The sequence below is a fragment of the Lepisma saccharinum genome, chromosome 24, assembly GCF_977018435.1.
Source record: "Lepisma saccharinum chromosome 24, izLepSacc3.1, whole genome shotgun sequence".
Lineage (NCBI taxonomy): Eukaryota > Metazoa > Arthropoda > Insecta > Zygentoma > Lepismatidae > Lepisma > Lepisma saccharinum.
Window position 1 is genome coordinate 53,219,330 of NC_139252.1, and position 14,724 is coordinate 53,234,053.

At 40.3% G+C, this 14,724-nt stretch overlaps 1 protein-coding gene across 1 annotated transcript in view; it reads right to left on the minus strand.

The window, feature by feature from the left end:
- Positions 1-14,724, minus strand: part of Cht7 (chitinase 7) — a 179,155-nt gene that overhangs the window by 10,608 nt on the left and 153,823 nt on the right. The window contains exons 9-13 of the mRNA XM_083110804.1: positions 11,063-11,298; positions 8,211-8,365; positions 7,059-7,199; positions 2,782-2,929; positions 1,636-1,821 (exon numbers count right to left, since the gene is read on the minus strand). Coding sequence (XP_082966930.1) covers positions 1,636-1,821; positions 2,782-2,929; positions 7,059-7,199; positions 8,211-8,365; positions 11,063-11,298 — 866 coding nt within the window. The remainder of the gene's footprint in view (positions 1-1,635; positions 1,822-2,781; positions 2,930-7,058; positions 7,200-8,210; positions 8,366-11,062; positions 11,299-14,724) is intronic.

Sequence of the window (14,724 nt, forward strand, 5' to 3'; positions counted from 1 at the left end):
AGTATATAGATCTTGCTCAAGATAGGGAAAGATGGAAGGCCTGTGTTGCTGCAGCCATGAACCTTCGGGTTTAAGAAGGCTAGGGAGTTAGTTAGTTCATATTGAAGCTAAAAATAAATATGATGCTGGACAGAAAAGTCCACCCCCCAAAAAAATAAATATTTTCTTAACATTATTTTGTATCATCTCGAGACGATACAGAAAAGGGATCGAAATTTTTCTGATTGAAACAAGACGAATATTTGCAAATGCATTTCGAGAACAAAAGGAGACTTCATGAGACAAGTATGTGGTAAACCTAACATGAAATTATCGTAAAATCGTTTAGCTACTATGAAATGATTTTCTTATGCATTTTTAGTGCATCAAACGGAACATCTATTGATGAAAGTATCTTCTAATGCATTTCATACATCAAAAGTACATCATTAGCAGTTTATACATTATAATGTCCATAAGCGTAACTTGGTGGGGGCAATTGTCCAAAAAACTTTGCAGGTTCATTAAAATTGTCAAGATAATAGTTAGTACTTTTGTTAACCTTCTCGGACCGGAACAGCAAAGTAGTGAGTAATTTTATGATCTCGCAAATTAATTTAACTGCTATTTAACAAAATTGTCCTGGATGCTATTTTTACGAGAGAAAACATTTTGACTCTGGAGTACGATTCTGCCCCCACAAAATTAGATGAAGTTAAGTGTTATTGGACTCAGCATTTTTGTATCACTTGTCAATTTATATAATTTTTGTTCTGTGCGTACAGCATTCGCTCGCACTCGTTTCCACCCTCGAGCGCATACAATCAAATATTTTAAATGGCAATAACCGTACATGTTAAATATCCGTCCTGGCAGTTTCAGCCCACAATCACCTGTTTAATTTTCACATGTCACAGTATTGGTAAGATAGTCTAAACTACATTTTAGCATGAAGATGATGACTGTGTTCATTTCAGTTTCAATTTTGACTGCGTCTATCACGTCACGATTCATATTTGAAGGCACACTACCACATACAAATTACGGTTATACGTGCACCGATTGTTTTGCACGTTCGAGCGTTATTCGCTCGAGCGAAGAAGCTCTCAATTCCGAACGCTATCTAGCGTCGTTCGTGCGAACTATATAGCGCTCGATCCTCTCGCTACAGCACTCTAGTGTACAGTCAACGGCAAAGATAATGGTAGGCAAATTGTCCAGCACTATTTTCATTACTTTTCTATTCTACATCCTGTGTTGTTTTAAGGAATTAAACTATGTTGGTTCGAAGCACGCATTGTTCTCTGCTTATTGACGTCATTATTTCATTGTCATCACATTGTGTAATACAGACCGAATGAAAATGGTGGTGGACAATTCGCCTACTGTTTCTTTCGCCGTTGGGTGTACAATCTATCGAATACGAGCCAAAATAGCAAACTGTGTGATGGGTATAATAAAGGTAATAAGAAGAACAACAATAATCACTTTAATATCTGAAGCCTGCTATGTACTCACTTCCTAACACCTTCTACAAATGTTCATAAACAGTCCTGTGAAACCTTTACACCTTCTTAAAATGACCTAATCCCTCGTTTCCAGATTTAAAATTACCAACCGTACACCAAATGTGTAAAAAAACCAACAACAACTCACCTCGTAGTAAGACATGAAGCCTGCTTCTCCAGTGTACTTTCCAGGAGTACCGCCTCCAGAGGCTGGAGCCCCGATATCGAACTTGCTGGGGTCAACCAGGGTGAAGGATCTTCCGTACGTGGGCATTCCGATCATGAGCTTTTCTTTCGGGGCACCCTGTTTCACCCACTCCCTTGCGCTGTAGTCCTGAATGGGAAAAAAAGGAAACTTAAATATGCACTGGCGAATAATGTACAAATGTAGAAAGTTTTTGTTAATATTTAAGCCAAGGTGATTGCATAAAAGTTAACATAGTATGTAAAATTATCTCTTAAAATCAAAATGTTGACTTTAATCTTTCATGAACCAAATACAATACTGTAATTCAATTGATAACATAAACACTTCCTTTTTGTGTCGAGCACCGTGGCGGATTGGTTAACAGAACACGCCAGGAATTCAGGATTCGAATCCTGGTCTGGGCCATGGATGTTTCAACAATGTCACTTTATCAATTTCATCATATCATCACTCATCCTCATCTACGTGATTAGCCGAAAGTGACAGAAAAGCGAAGCATAATAAACCAAGTCAATCAATCAACTTTCTTTCTGTAAACACATATTTACATTATGTATGCTTGTATATTGATTTATATGCATTTATATGTATTTAAGATGAAATTCATGAAGACACTCGCAATGGAACATCTACTCAATCGGCCACTGCGAGGCTGCGAGTCGAATGTATCTCTCTCTCTCTCTCTCTCTCTCTCTGTATTTCCGTTTCTTTCTTCCTTTGCGAGTGCCCTGTCATGCATTTCATGTAACCGCCATTCATTCTCATCGACGCGATTAGCCAGAAAAGCGACGTAAAAATATGAAAAATACCAAGTATACACACAGTTGTGTTGACATTTCGAACGACGCTACATGATATTTGTGCTCCACACCTATAGATGGCATCATAACACTGGCCAGTTTTTATAGTTCTTCAGAGTGTCCGAAATAATGACTTTTCTTTCAGAAAACGCTCTGATTTAAGAAGAATAACTTTTAACGGTTTCTTAAGCAACAAGTTTCGTTATTTTCGGTCTGTCACAGACAAGCTTAAGCACAACAAACTTAAAAAACTAGCTAACAAGAGTAATGTTGAAGCGAATCTTACGACAGTCAGCTTTTTCTGGTAGCTGGTGGCGCTCTCAAGCGGGAAAAGCGGACTGTTGTGTCCAACCTGGCGTTCCCATTGGCCATGGAAGTCATACGTCATCACATTGATGAAATCCAAGTATTTAGAGATTTCTGGAACGTCATATCTGAAAGAAGATACAAGAAATATAAACGTCAATTGATTTCGCTCAAATACACTACCAAAATCGGTTCTTGAAGGTATATATCCGCTACAAGAAATGCACCTGAAACATTCAGTTCTAAATGTACGCAGCCTAGCGTCTTTTCAAGAATCTTTCTTGCCAGCGTTCTGAATCCCGTTGAGTGCAAGGGGCAGTGGCGTATGCTGAAAATTTGACCTGGTTTACCACAACAATTCTTATTTATTATATATTCATTAGATATAATATAAACAAAACACCTATGCAGGCATGCAAGCAAAACAAAAACAGAAGTCTGAAAACTTCAAATTTACCAGCAATTTTGATACTTTTCATAAAAATTCCCTTTTTGCCTAAAATTGGACGTGCATTCGCGGGTCTGCCCGTTCGCACTTCATTTCTGCAACCTTGTGTTCTAACGTCAGACTAGGAATGCCTACGAGGTTAGGTTAGGTTCCATTAGCATAAATACAATTAAAAATTATTATTTAGGCTAAGAGAACTAAACCTAGCTAGCCTAGCCTAACAATGTAGGTATGTATCCTAAAATTAAAAAAGCCTTCTACCGTGACGTCAGTACACAAGGTTGCTAAAGTGTTGTGCGATAAGTGAGGACCCTGCATTCGTCTTCACCAAGGGTAATTTCGCTTCACATTGTCTCTGCTAAGCGCGGCAAAGGAAGGAACAAGTAGTTTTTTTTTTCTCCCGCCAACACTAGCCCCATCTAGTTCGCTACACGTTTTAACACTCGGTGCAGTGCCGATGTATCCAGTGTCAGGGTGGTGCAAAGAAATGACGTCCAACCAAGTAGACGGAAAGCGGTGTTCAAGTTCAGAGGATTCAACAAATGCCTGTTTGTTGCTTTAAACGTTCATTTGATTAGTTAATACTCATCACGTGACCATACCAGTGTTGCCATATGAAGGGAAATTTGGACCAAAATTTTGTCTAAAAGGAAATTTCAATGAAAAATACCACAATTTCAGGCAAATTTTAAGATACCTGACTCTACATTATAACAGTATATGTTAAGTTCCAGTTTCATATCCATATTTTTATTTTTTCTGTTCCTTCTTATTTCTGCTCCCTTGAATACAAGCTTGTATTTACTTACATTTCTTTAAGTTTATTGCACGTCGCTTTTCTGTACCTTCGGATAATTGTAATGAGAATTTCCGATTTAGTGGATTCCTGTCCAGGATTCAAACCTGGGGCATCTGACCAGAAAGCGATGAAGCTGACATGTATGTGAAAATTTTGTTTCATTTTTCATTCATACGAGCATGGACCAACGGAAATATTACTACTACTGCTGCTGCTTCTGCTAATACTACTACTACTACTACTACTACTACTACCACCACCATTGCTAATAATAATAATAATTAGTATTATTATTATATTTGTTTAGATGAAGGGAAAAATTGGTCAAAATGGGAAATTTTGCCTCTTGGAAAGGGAAATTGGCATAGATAATGGTAGGCAAATTGTCCACCGCTATTTTCATTACTTTTTTATTCTACATCCTGTGTTGTTTTAAGGAATGAAACTTATGTTGGTTCGAAGCAAGCATTGTTCTCTGCTTATTGACGTCATTATTTCAATTCATTGTCATCACTAGGGCTCGAAAGTTGAGGAAAAATCTCTTTTTTTTCCTAGTGTCCGAAGACGAGGCCCAACATAATATATGTTCATTTTGGGTCATTGTAGGCCAGAAAAAGGTGGGTTTTATTTGTCCTGTTTTGCCTTTTTCGCAGTTTTTTGGCTTATTGGTACTTTTTTAGACTTTTCTTTAGGTATTAACGGTTTTCTTGCAACTTCACCTTCTTTCGACTACATTTTTACTGCCCATTCTCAATTCGAATCACCATCAGTTCATCACCTCTTAAACATCCTGTCTGTAGTAAAGAAATAAATAAATATATTTCAACCATCCCTGAAACGAGAGAAAAACATTTTTGGACGACTGAAGCAGGTACGGTAAAAGGTCCTTTAACCGTAACTTGTCTGGAAGGTCGCGCTGTAAGTGGCAACGTTCTCTTGTTTTAAAGCTTTCAGTTTTTTTGCACTGTGTGTTCCATACCACCAGAATTTTTTATTTTTTTATTCATTAAATATGTAATTAAAACTGAAGTTATTAATTAATTTGGATCACATTTATACGTCCTTTTTTCCGTTTTTAGGCCCTTTTTTTGGCAATTTATAGGTCTTCAACTTCCGAGTCTTAGTCATCATATTGTGTAATACAGACAAAATGAAAATGGTGGTGGACAATTCGCCTGCTGTTTCTTTTGCCGTTGGGTGTACAATCGGAGAGGAAACCCTTTTGTCAGAAGGGTGCGATGGAGAACGCTCAGTCAGTCGTGTACATAAATAAGCCTTTACGTTAATTACATAATTTACTTAAATTGTGGTTTAGAAGCTTGCCTTAATAGTTTGCATAATATGTAATGAGCAATTACCCATATATTAATGCTAAGTGTATAAGAATATATGAAAATAGTTGGTTCATCGGCGATAAACATGGTAACATGGATAATACACCACCACCACCAACGATTTTATCGTAAAAATATCGTTCCCATTATAATTTTACGTGGGGAGAGTTCCTTCATCATAATTAATTTTGACCCTAAACACACACACACACACAGAATATAAAGGGTGTCTCAGAAATATTTTCGTTCTTGAATCCGCCCTCTGGGGCAATTCGCACATTACGGAGAAATGAGATAGATCGCTAACGCTTGCCAACATTGCTAATATTTAGTTGCCACGGGGCGCTTTACGGGGCAGCAACGTGCTTTCTGTGTTCGTGAGTTTTACAAAAATAATGATTCCTATGTCGTTGTGCGTTGTTTGTACCGGTATCATTATAAGCTGGCAGGAATGAGAGATGTCCCATGCGGAAAATTAATTAAATATTGGGTGAGAAAGTTTGAAAACACTGGAAGCATCAACTGGCCACCGAGAAGTCCCGATTTGACACCAGCGGTACAGACCATTTGTATCATTGTTAGTTAGTTTGAGGAACTTCAGTTCAAGAATAATTGAATGTGAAAACATGAACGGTCATCATTTCTCCAATCCTCTTTTCCAAAAATAAAGCTTTCTTTTGGTAATAAATGTTTCTTTACACAAAAAATTTAAGTATTTATTTAAATAGTTTTAAAAACGAAAATATTTCTAAGACACCCTTTATATATATATATACAGGGTGTACCAAAAGTCCCATTACCCCCTCTGTGAATTGTAGACAAACCTGCAAAATGTTATTTTAACAGCATGCGTATGATGAGAGGATGGTATACCATTAAATCAGACCAATGACCACCATTTACTCCAGAGGATCTGTGTGCACACCGCCATTTTCATGGCACAGTATTATTCGCCTCCAGGTGCGATGTGAAATCCTCCGTAACTTGGCTGGCGTGAAGGAAGCAAACGCACTGCGAACAGCTTCTTGAAGTTTCTCACTTGTCTGATAACGATTATGGACGACTTTCTGTTTGATGTGCCCCCATGGCGCATTATCACAAGATGTCAGATTTGGACTTTGGAGTGGCCATTTTAATGGTGCTGGTAAATTTGGCGATCCTCGTCCAATCCGTTTATCTCTGAACACATCATTGAGGAATTCTCTTAAAATGGCCACCCCGAAATCCAGATCTGACATCTTATGTTACGGAGGATTTCACATCGCACCTGGAGGCAAATAATACTGTGCCATGAAAATGACGGTGTGCACACAGATCCTCTGGAGTAAATGGTGGTCATTGGTCTGATTTAATGGTACACCATCCTCTCATCATACGCATGCTGTTAAAATAACATTTTGCAGGTTTGTCTACAATTCAAAGGGAGGGGGGGGGGTGGTAATGGAACTTTTGGTACACCCTGTATATAAACCTTTCACCCCAACCATTTTCTTAGATTTTAGGCATCGTGTCCTTGCCCCTATCAAGTTTCGCCTTGCCTTATTATTCAAAAGTTTGATTGGAAAATTGTATTGCCAGCGATTCCCTGGCACGAGTTTCGTTCCCCAATCTAGAAATATGCATTCCATCTTACCAATAAGCAGAGTATACATTAAAACCCATGTAGTAGTACGTACCCGGCTGCAATGGCCTCGAAGCTGGCAGGTACGGCGGCACTCAGGAGCAGTCGCGGTTGCTGTGAAGTTTTCGCTTCCCCTTCGAACGCCAGTCGCAGCTCCTTCAGAAGATTCACATAGGCAGCTCGATCATCAGCTCCTCTGTAATTTCAGAAACGGTTTCTTTCAGTCCAAGAAAATGCCACTACTTGTTAATACAAATATGATAGAAATAACGTACAGAAAAGTCATTCCTTAAAAATAAGGTTGGGGCTACTGCTATTGGCCGAAGAGCACAAGACTTCATGTCGATACATCTTGGTTGTAAGCTGATGAAAAGCGAGGTCTGCCCCCAACAGCTGTTGACCAACATGTATTACTAACAACAAGCCTATTCATATCTCTTTTCTCGGATAGCTCAACAATCATAAGACTAAAACAAGTAATTGGTTTCATATTTATCTTCAGATCAGAAAAACTAACATCTGACCCCCAATATATTTATGAATATGCCATAATTAACCCCATAAAATCGCATAAAATGCGTGAATAATTATCTTTCTTTCATAAATGTCTTCCACATGACATTTCAAAGTTTTATCTGAACATCTGTCAGCGTTTACAACCTCACATACAAGTATGAAGGTCCTAAAAACACGTGAATGTTGTAATCGGCACCATGGGTCATATATGACCCATTGGCTGTTTTGCCTATACTTTCTATGGGTCATATATGACCCATTGGCTGTTTAAAGGTAAAATATTCATAGTTTACATTTCCGATTAAAAAAAATAGTAATAACATATTTAAAGAACATTTCAGTTAGGTTTTAGTGTCTAAAGAACATCATTAAAAACGTACTATTACTACTACTTTGGGAAAGAAAATTCCAGGCGTAAATTTCTCCGTCGCATATTAGTGACTTTGTTGACTTTAAAATAGCTTTGGAAGGAGCCCTAGGCTTAAGCCCCTCACAGGCTACCCCTCGTTGCGGCCCTGCTTACATCTTAACGCGATTATGTCTAGAGATCTCTCAGGCAGTTTGATTCACCGTGCAACCGACAGCTCTGGGAAAGGCTCCTCAAGGCCGGTGGCAGTCGCCGGTGAGAGACCAGCGTCGGTTGCGCAGCGAATCAAACGCTCTGTATTCAATCGCAGAAACTCGTACGAACCTCGGATACTCCCAATCGACGTCCAGCCCGTTGAATTTGTGCTCCCTGAGGAATTCAATGGCCTCGTACACGAACTGGTTCATCCTGAAGACGTTCGATGTGAGCTCCTTGAAGGGTGTCGAACCGAAGGCCCATCCTCCAATGGCCAGAAGAATCTACAAGTAAATCGACAAGAAATTAATTCGTGCATTTTCTTAGTAACATTCACACCGCCATTTCACTCATGTAAGTACACAAGCATTAACATAATCCTCAACCAAGATGAGTATATTTAAGGTGGGGTCCGTTCGGAACATTCAACGAACATGATTGAGTGTAGTGCTCCTTGACTTTCCGTACAACATATTCGGAGCCTATTTCAAATATGCTCGTTTGAAAGTGGTTGACAGTGAGATGGTTCTTTCATTAGGTTAATTTTTGTGCTTTTTATTTCATAGAAGAATTAAATCAGAAGCCAATAGAAGAAAAACTGACAAAGACAATTAAAATGGTTCGGACTGTGGTAAGAATGGACGAAGATAGAAAAGCAAAACAATTAATGGAAGCTAGAACAGAGGGAAGGAGAAGAAGAGGTAGACCCAGAAGACATTCCAAAAAGGAATAGAAGAAATAGAACAAAGGAAAGAAATAAGAGAAACCAAGAGGTGGCAAAGAACGGGAAAGATGGAAGGGGTGGATAGAGGCAACCCTGAAGCTATGAGCATGGTTGGTAAAATTTGTGTTTTCTTTAAAAAGAACAAAGCAAACTGTTTTTTTGTTTAAAATATTTTTTTGTTTTAAACATAGTTTTAAACATGAGTTTTAAAAAAAACATGTTTTAAACAAAAAGTCAACCTTTTCCCAGTAAATTATAGTTAGTCGTTAAAGAAAAAATACTCATTGCTATGAGAACAGTGGCGGCAAGGACAGTTTATTTCCCTTTGGAGATAAGGTGTACCATACTGCAGGCTAGGGGTGTGAGGGAAAGAATTTTTTGGGTCGGCACGGGAAATTCTCTAAATCCCGACATTCGGGACGGGGAAAATTCTCTATGTTCGAAATTTCCCAAGGCTCTTGAAATCTCGAATTCTACACGTAATTTCCATCTTAAGTGATTGTTTTTGCACTTCTGGTACAAAAAACTAACAATTTTCGATAAGTTCCAGACATTTAGGTACAATGCAGAAAACGTAGAGAATTGACGACTTTTTAAAATGACCATTCGGTATTTCCCGACTGCTTGGGATCCCGAAAAGCCGGGATCGGGACGGGAATATTTTTCTGCTATAAAAGGACCCAAAACATTCTGTCCCGCACACCCCTAAAAATCACGCATTGTGTATTCAGATATTAGTTTCCAGCTTCCACCAGTCTCAAATTTATAGGACGGTAGGAAACAAAGAACTGAGAAGTTTCGATTTCTACAGTAAAGCACGGGTCTTTCTTGTCGCACAACAGTTTTGCTACCTTGTGCATACATAGCTAGCCTGCCTAACCTAACAACGTAGGAATTTAGCCTAAAATTAAAAAGCTTTCTCCCGTGACGTCAGAACATAAGGTTGCTCAAGTGTTGTGCGATAAGCGAGACCCGTAAAGCACGGATTAATTGACACAGATTCAATGAAAATACAGTGTTGCCAAACAAAAAAATTATCACAGACTATAAAATATCAAGTACCAAAATGTGTTTTAAACACTTCTAAAAAAACATGTTTAAAACACACTGTTTTAAACGTTTAAAACATTTGGAAAAAACAAAGCCGTGTGTTTTAAACACTTTTGTTTTAAACATGCCAACCCTGGCTATGAGTCAGAAGGGGAAAGGAAGAAAAAGAAGTTCCACTTTTTACTAATCGTGAAGATAGAGAAGAGCCTCAGACTGCAGTTCAGGGTGTGCTACGTGGAAGAGAGTTTGAGATTTGGGTGCCTTGTGTAAGTGTTAGTGGATGTGAAACTTGGCCCCTTACATTAAAAGAGGAACATAAATTGAGAGTATTTGAAAATAAGATCCTTAGGAAAATATTTGGACCTAAAAGGGATGAGGAGACAGGTGAGTGGAGAAGGTTACATAATTTAGAACTACATAATTTGTACTCATGTCCAGATATTATTAGAATAATTAGATAAAGAAGACTTAGGTGGGCACGAATTGGAGAGGAAAGAAGTGTTTACAGAATTGTCGTTGGGAAACCTGATGGTAAGAGACCAGTAATGATAATAATAACCCGTGGCTCGACAGCCCTTGAAGGGCCTAGGCAGATCTCCCGACTGCCAGTCTCCCTCCCACATCCCTACGCAGTGGTGTGGAGATCTTCAACTGGTAGTGGGGTGACGTGGGGTCAGCACGTCGAACCCCCAGTCGTTGTAGATTTCCGAAACCCGATTACGCTACTCACTCGTAGCTCTCCAATCACGATGGTGGGTCCTATACACCCAGAGACTGAACCCAGGCGGACTCGAACCCATGCCGTCCCGTAGTCAGAGACTAAAGCACAGCGCCTTAGACCGCGCGGCCACGGAGGAGGACAGTAAGAGACCAGTAGAAAGGCAAAAACGAAGATGGAGGGATAACGTTGAGATGCACCTAAAGGAAATCGGTAAGGATGGAAAAGGATGGATTGATCTTGCCTAGGCTATGGACAGATGGAAGATTTGTGTTGATGCAGCCATAAACCTTCGGGTTTAACAAAGCTAGAGAGAAGTTCTAAATTTTCCAGTAACTTTTAAGAATGAATAGTTGTAACTGTAATTCAGTTACTTGTAAGAACTCTGTTACTTTTAAGAAATAAACTTCCCAACATTCGATATTTATAATAATGCTGTAGGAAATGAGTTCATTCTTGAAATTTGGCCCAAAGGTGCTTCTTACGTACCTTCACATTGGGGTTCTTCTCCCTGAGCTGCATTACCCTCTCGTACATGCCCTTATCGTAGGAGGTCCCAACGTCCTTCTCGTCGGCTGCCACCAGCTTGTGCTCCTTGAGTGTGGCGAAGGCGTAGATGATGTGAGTGCACAGGAAGGGGTCGATGTCCTCGGGGGTGAACTTTCCAAGGCCGGGCCTCTTCTGGGACCAGCTCGTCATGTAGCATAGCACCTGGGCGTCGCGCTCTGAAAATAAATATAGATTGTAGATTTTTGTGTGGTTATGGAGGCGAATGGAACGGGTGAAATGGACAGAAAAAGTTGGGAATGAAACAGTGTTGGAAAGAATTGGGGAAGAGAGATCAATGCTGGAGATAATCATGGAGAGATAAGGGAATCGGTTGGGTCACTGGATGAGAAGAAACTGTATCCTAAGGGATGCTATTGAAGGGATGGTCAGGAGAAAGAAAATCCGGGGAAGAAGAAGATACTAAATGATTGACATCAAAATAAATGGGTCCTACGCTGCTACAAAGGGAAGGGTTGAAGATCGAACAGCATGTAGGTTGCAAGAATAGACTTGCCCCTGGACAGAAAAACAATGAATGACTACTAAATATACGTCTCTTGGGATCGTAAAGGTGTTCTTTTGGTGGATTTCATGCCAAAAGGCAATACGATCAATGAAATGGCTATTGTGAGACTAAGAAACCTACGGCGAGCCATCCAAAACAGGAGGCGAGGAATCCTTTCTGGAGGAATTGTGCTTCTGCACGACAATGCCTGGCCTCACACTGCTGGTGCAACTCAAGAATTGCTAGATCAATTCGGATGGGAAATTTTTGATCATCCACCCTATAGTCCGGACATTGCTCCTAGCGATTTCCACCTTTTCCCTAAGCTGAAAGAGTTTCTGGGTGGTAAACGTTTTGGAAGTGATGAAGAGTTGGAGAATGCAGTGACCACCTGGCTTAATGAACGGGCGGCAGAAGAGTATAACATGGGAATTCTGAAGCTCGTGCCCAGATACGACAAATGTTTAAATGTAGGAGGTGATTATGTAGAGAAGTGAAGGAAGCTTCAGGTATGTAACAGAATTGTTTTTTTCCAATAAATATTGTATTTTTTCATTTTGTATAACCAAACGGTCTTTATTTTCTGGACGACTCTCGTAAGTAAAATAAATAATAACCCGTGGAGCAATAGCCTCTGAGGGTCAGGTGCTACCTGTGGTCAGCACGACGAACCCTCAGTCGTTCTAGGTTTCCATGACCGGGTTACGCTACTCATCCGTAGCTCCCCAATTTCCTCACGATGGCGGGTGGTCACAATCCCATACACTGGCCGAATTCTCAGGAACCACAACCATGGCGCGGGACACACACACACCCTACCTGAGCATAAACTGGACTTTCCCGAGATGGTTCTGGAGACCAAGAACGAGAGAGGAGGCATTTCTCACAAACGAGTCTCGTCTCGTCTCGAAAGGATCCCTAATTTTGTCGAGGGATATATTTATTTCTGAAATCTGTACGTGACCAACCATCAACTTCACATTTATGTAGATGCACCTTAAGAACATTGAAATTATCTGAGTAGTACTTTACAAAGTCATAACCATTTGGGAGGGGGGGGTGGATAGAGAACATTTCGAGAGGGGGCGACCCAGGCACGACAATCGCGCTTGAATACCCCACAGCAGTACTGATATCCTGTTCTACTTATGCCTTTGAAACATGTCTTCCGTACTAGACTTACAATTACTTGTCCGCCACTAGAAATTTTCCCATTAATTTTTGTCACGCCTGTTCTGTACGTAATTTCGTGCGTGCTTGCAGACGTAGCAATTAAACTCCTCCACAACACACACGCAAAATTCCGAGACGCGTAAAACAAGCGAAGGTACAGACAGGAAGAAAATACACATGTTGAAAAAACAACATGTCTTGGTCTTCCTGGTTCTCTTAAATTAAAGCCAACGAACTCTACACCGCGAAAAATCAGGCCAACGCAAAGCTCCAGGCATGATTCGGGCCATAAGGTACGATCAGGATCCGAAAAGAAGAAAGGAAAGAACATTCTCACTTTCACCTTCCACACGTTAGTGGAACCAAGTCGTGAACAATAAAGAAACCATGAGCAGCGTGGTTTGATGACTTCAAAGCTTAATTCGTGCGATGTTTGTGGAAGGAAAAGTTAATATTTAAGAGAAGTTGGCTAATATTTTCTTGTTTGTTGCAGCTCAGGTGGTACCGTGGCGCGTCATAATGTCTTTATAAAGAGCGTGAACTGTACCGTTCTTTCAGGAGGTGAAAGCATGCCAAGAGAAGGTGTCGCACTTTCGCTTTCCCCTTTCTGCCAGACGCTGTGCTGAAGAAATGAATGTCCAACCGCGAGAAATTGGGAGAAAGTGTGCTGTGTGGGCACATTATTCTCAGGTTTGTTTGTAAATTCGTAGGCCACGTTCGGTGACAATGGTTCGGTTAGGTGTCAGGGTTAAATGCAATACCGGATGTAGCAGGCCAGTGACGTAGAACGTACTATATTGTAGTTTTCTTATTTTATTAGGGGTGTGCGGGATAGAATTTCTTGGGTCGTGAAGGGATCGGGACGGAATTTTTTTTAGATCCAGACACTCGGGACGGAAAAAATTCACAATTTCCAGACAAAGTCGGGAAATGTTCGAAATTTCCCGAAGCTCTGGAAATCTCGAGTTCTACACGTCATTTCCTCCTTAACAGATTCTTTTTGCATTTCTGGTACAAAAACTAACAATTTCCGACAAGTTCCAGACATTTACGATGCAGAAAACGTCGAGAATTAACGACTTTTAAAATGACCATTCAGCTCTGGATCCCGAAAAGTCTGGAAGTAATTTCCCGAGGTCGGGATCGGGATGGATTTTTTTTTCCTGATCTCTGTCCAGACTTTTCGGGATCCCGCACACCCCTATATTTTATTGTAATCAAGGGGTCTCTGGTTCGATATGCGGTGGTTGGGATCCCACTTTAAACTACAGGTCCAGTCCCGATAAAAGTGGACTTAGAGCAAAATTTCAGTCAGTTTCCTAATTTTACGTCGTTTTCTTTCCTCCTTTTGGTTAATCGCGACGATGAGGATGAGTGCTGGGACTGAAACTCAGAACCTTGGTGGTGAAAATCATGAGTTCGCACTGGTAAGACATGGATTGAATGATCGCAAAGATGAGGATGAGCGATGATATGAAATATATGAAGGGACACTCACAAGGAACACCCATGCAAGGCCGGGATTCGAACTCGGGACACCTGGCGTCGTAGCTCACTGTGCTAACCACTCCGCCAAGAACGACGGGTACTAGATATATAATATGATTTCACGTTGTTTAAGTATGTCTAGATGAATATCAAGTTACTTCTCTGAGACAAGAGTATTGTGGGATTAATGTTAGTAGGAAATGCAATCCTCGGTTTCCGGGACTAGGTGCTCTTAATTCTGGGACCCAATCTTTGATGCTGGCAAATGATGTATCCCCTTCTCTTTCATTCTTTCCTTGTGATCATTCCACGCAGCTTCAAAATAGAGTTGATATGTGCCGAAAGCGCCAACACATAAGGGATATACAGGGTGTTCATAAAGTCGCGGTAACTACATGCAATAGAACAATGCTGTTTATTGCCAAATGAGTTACAA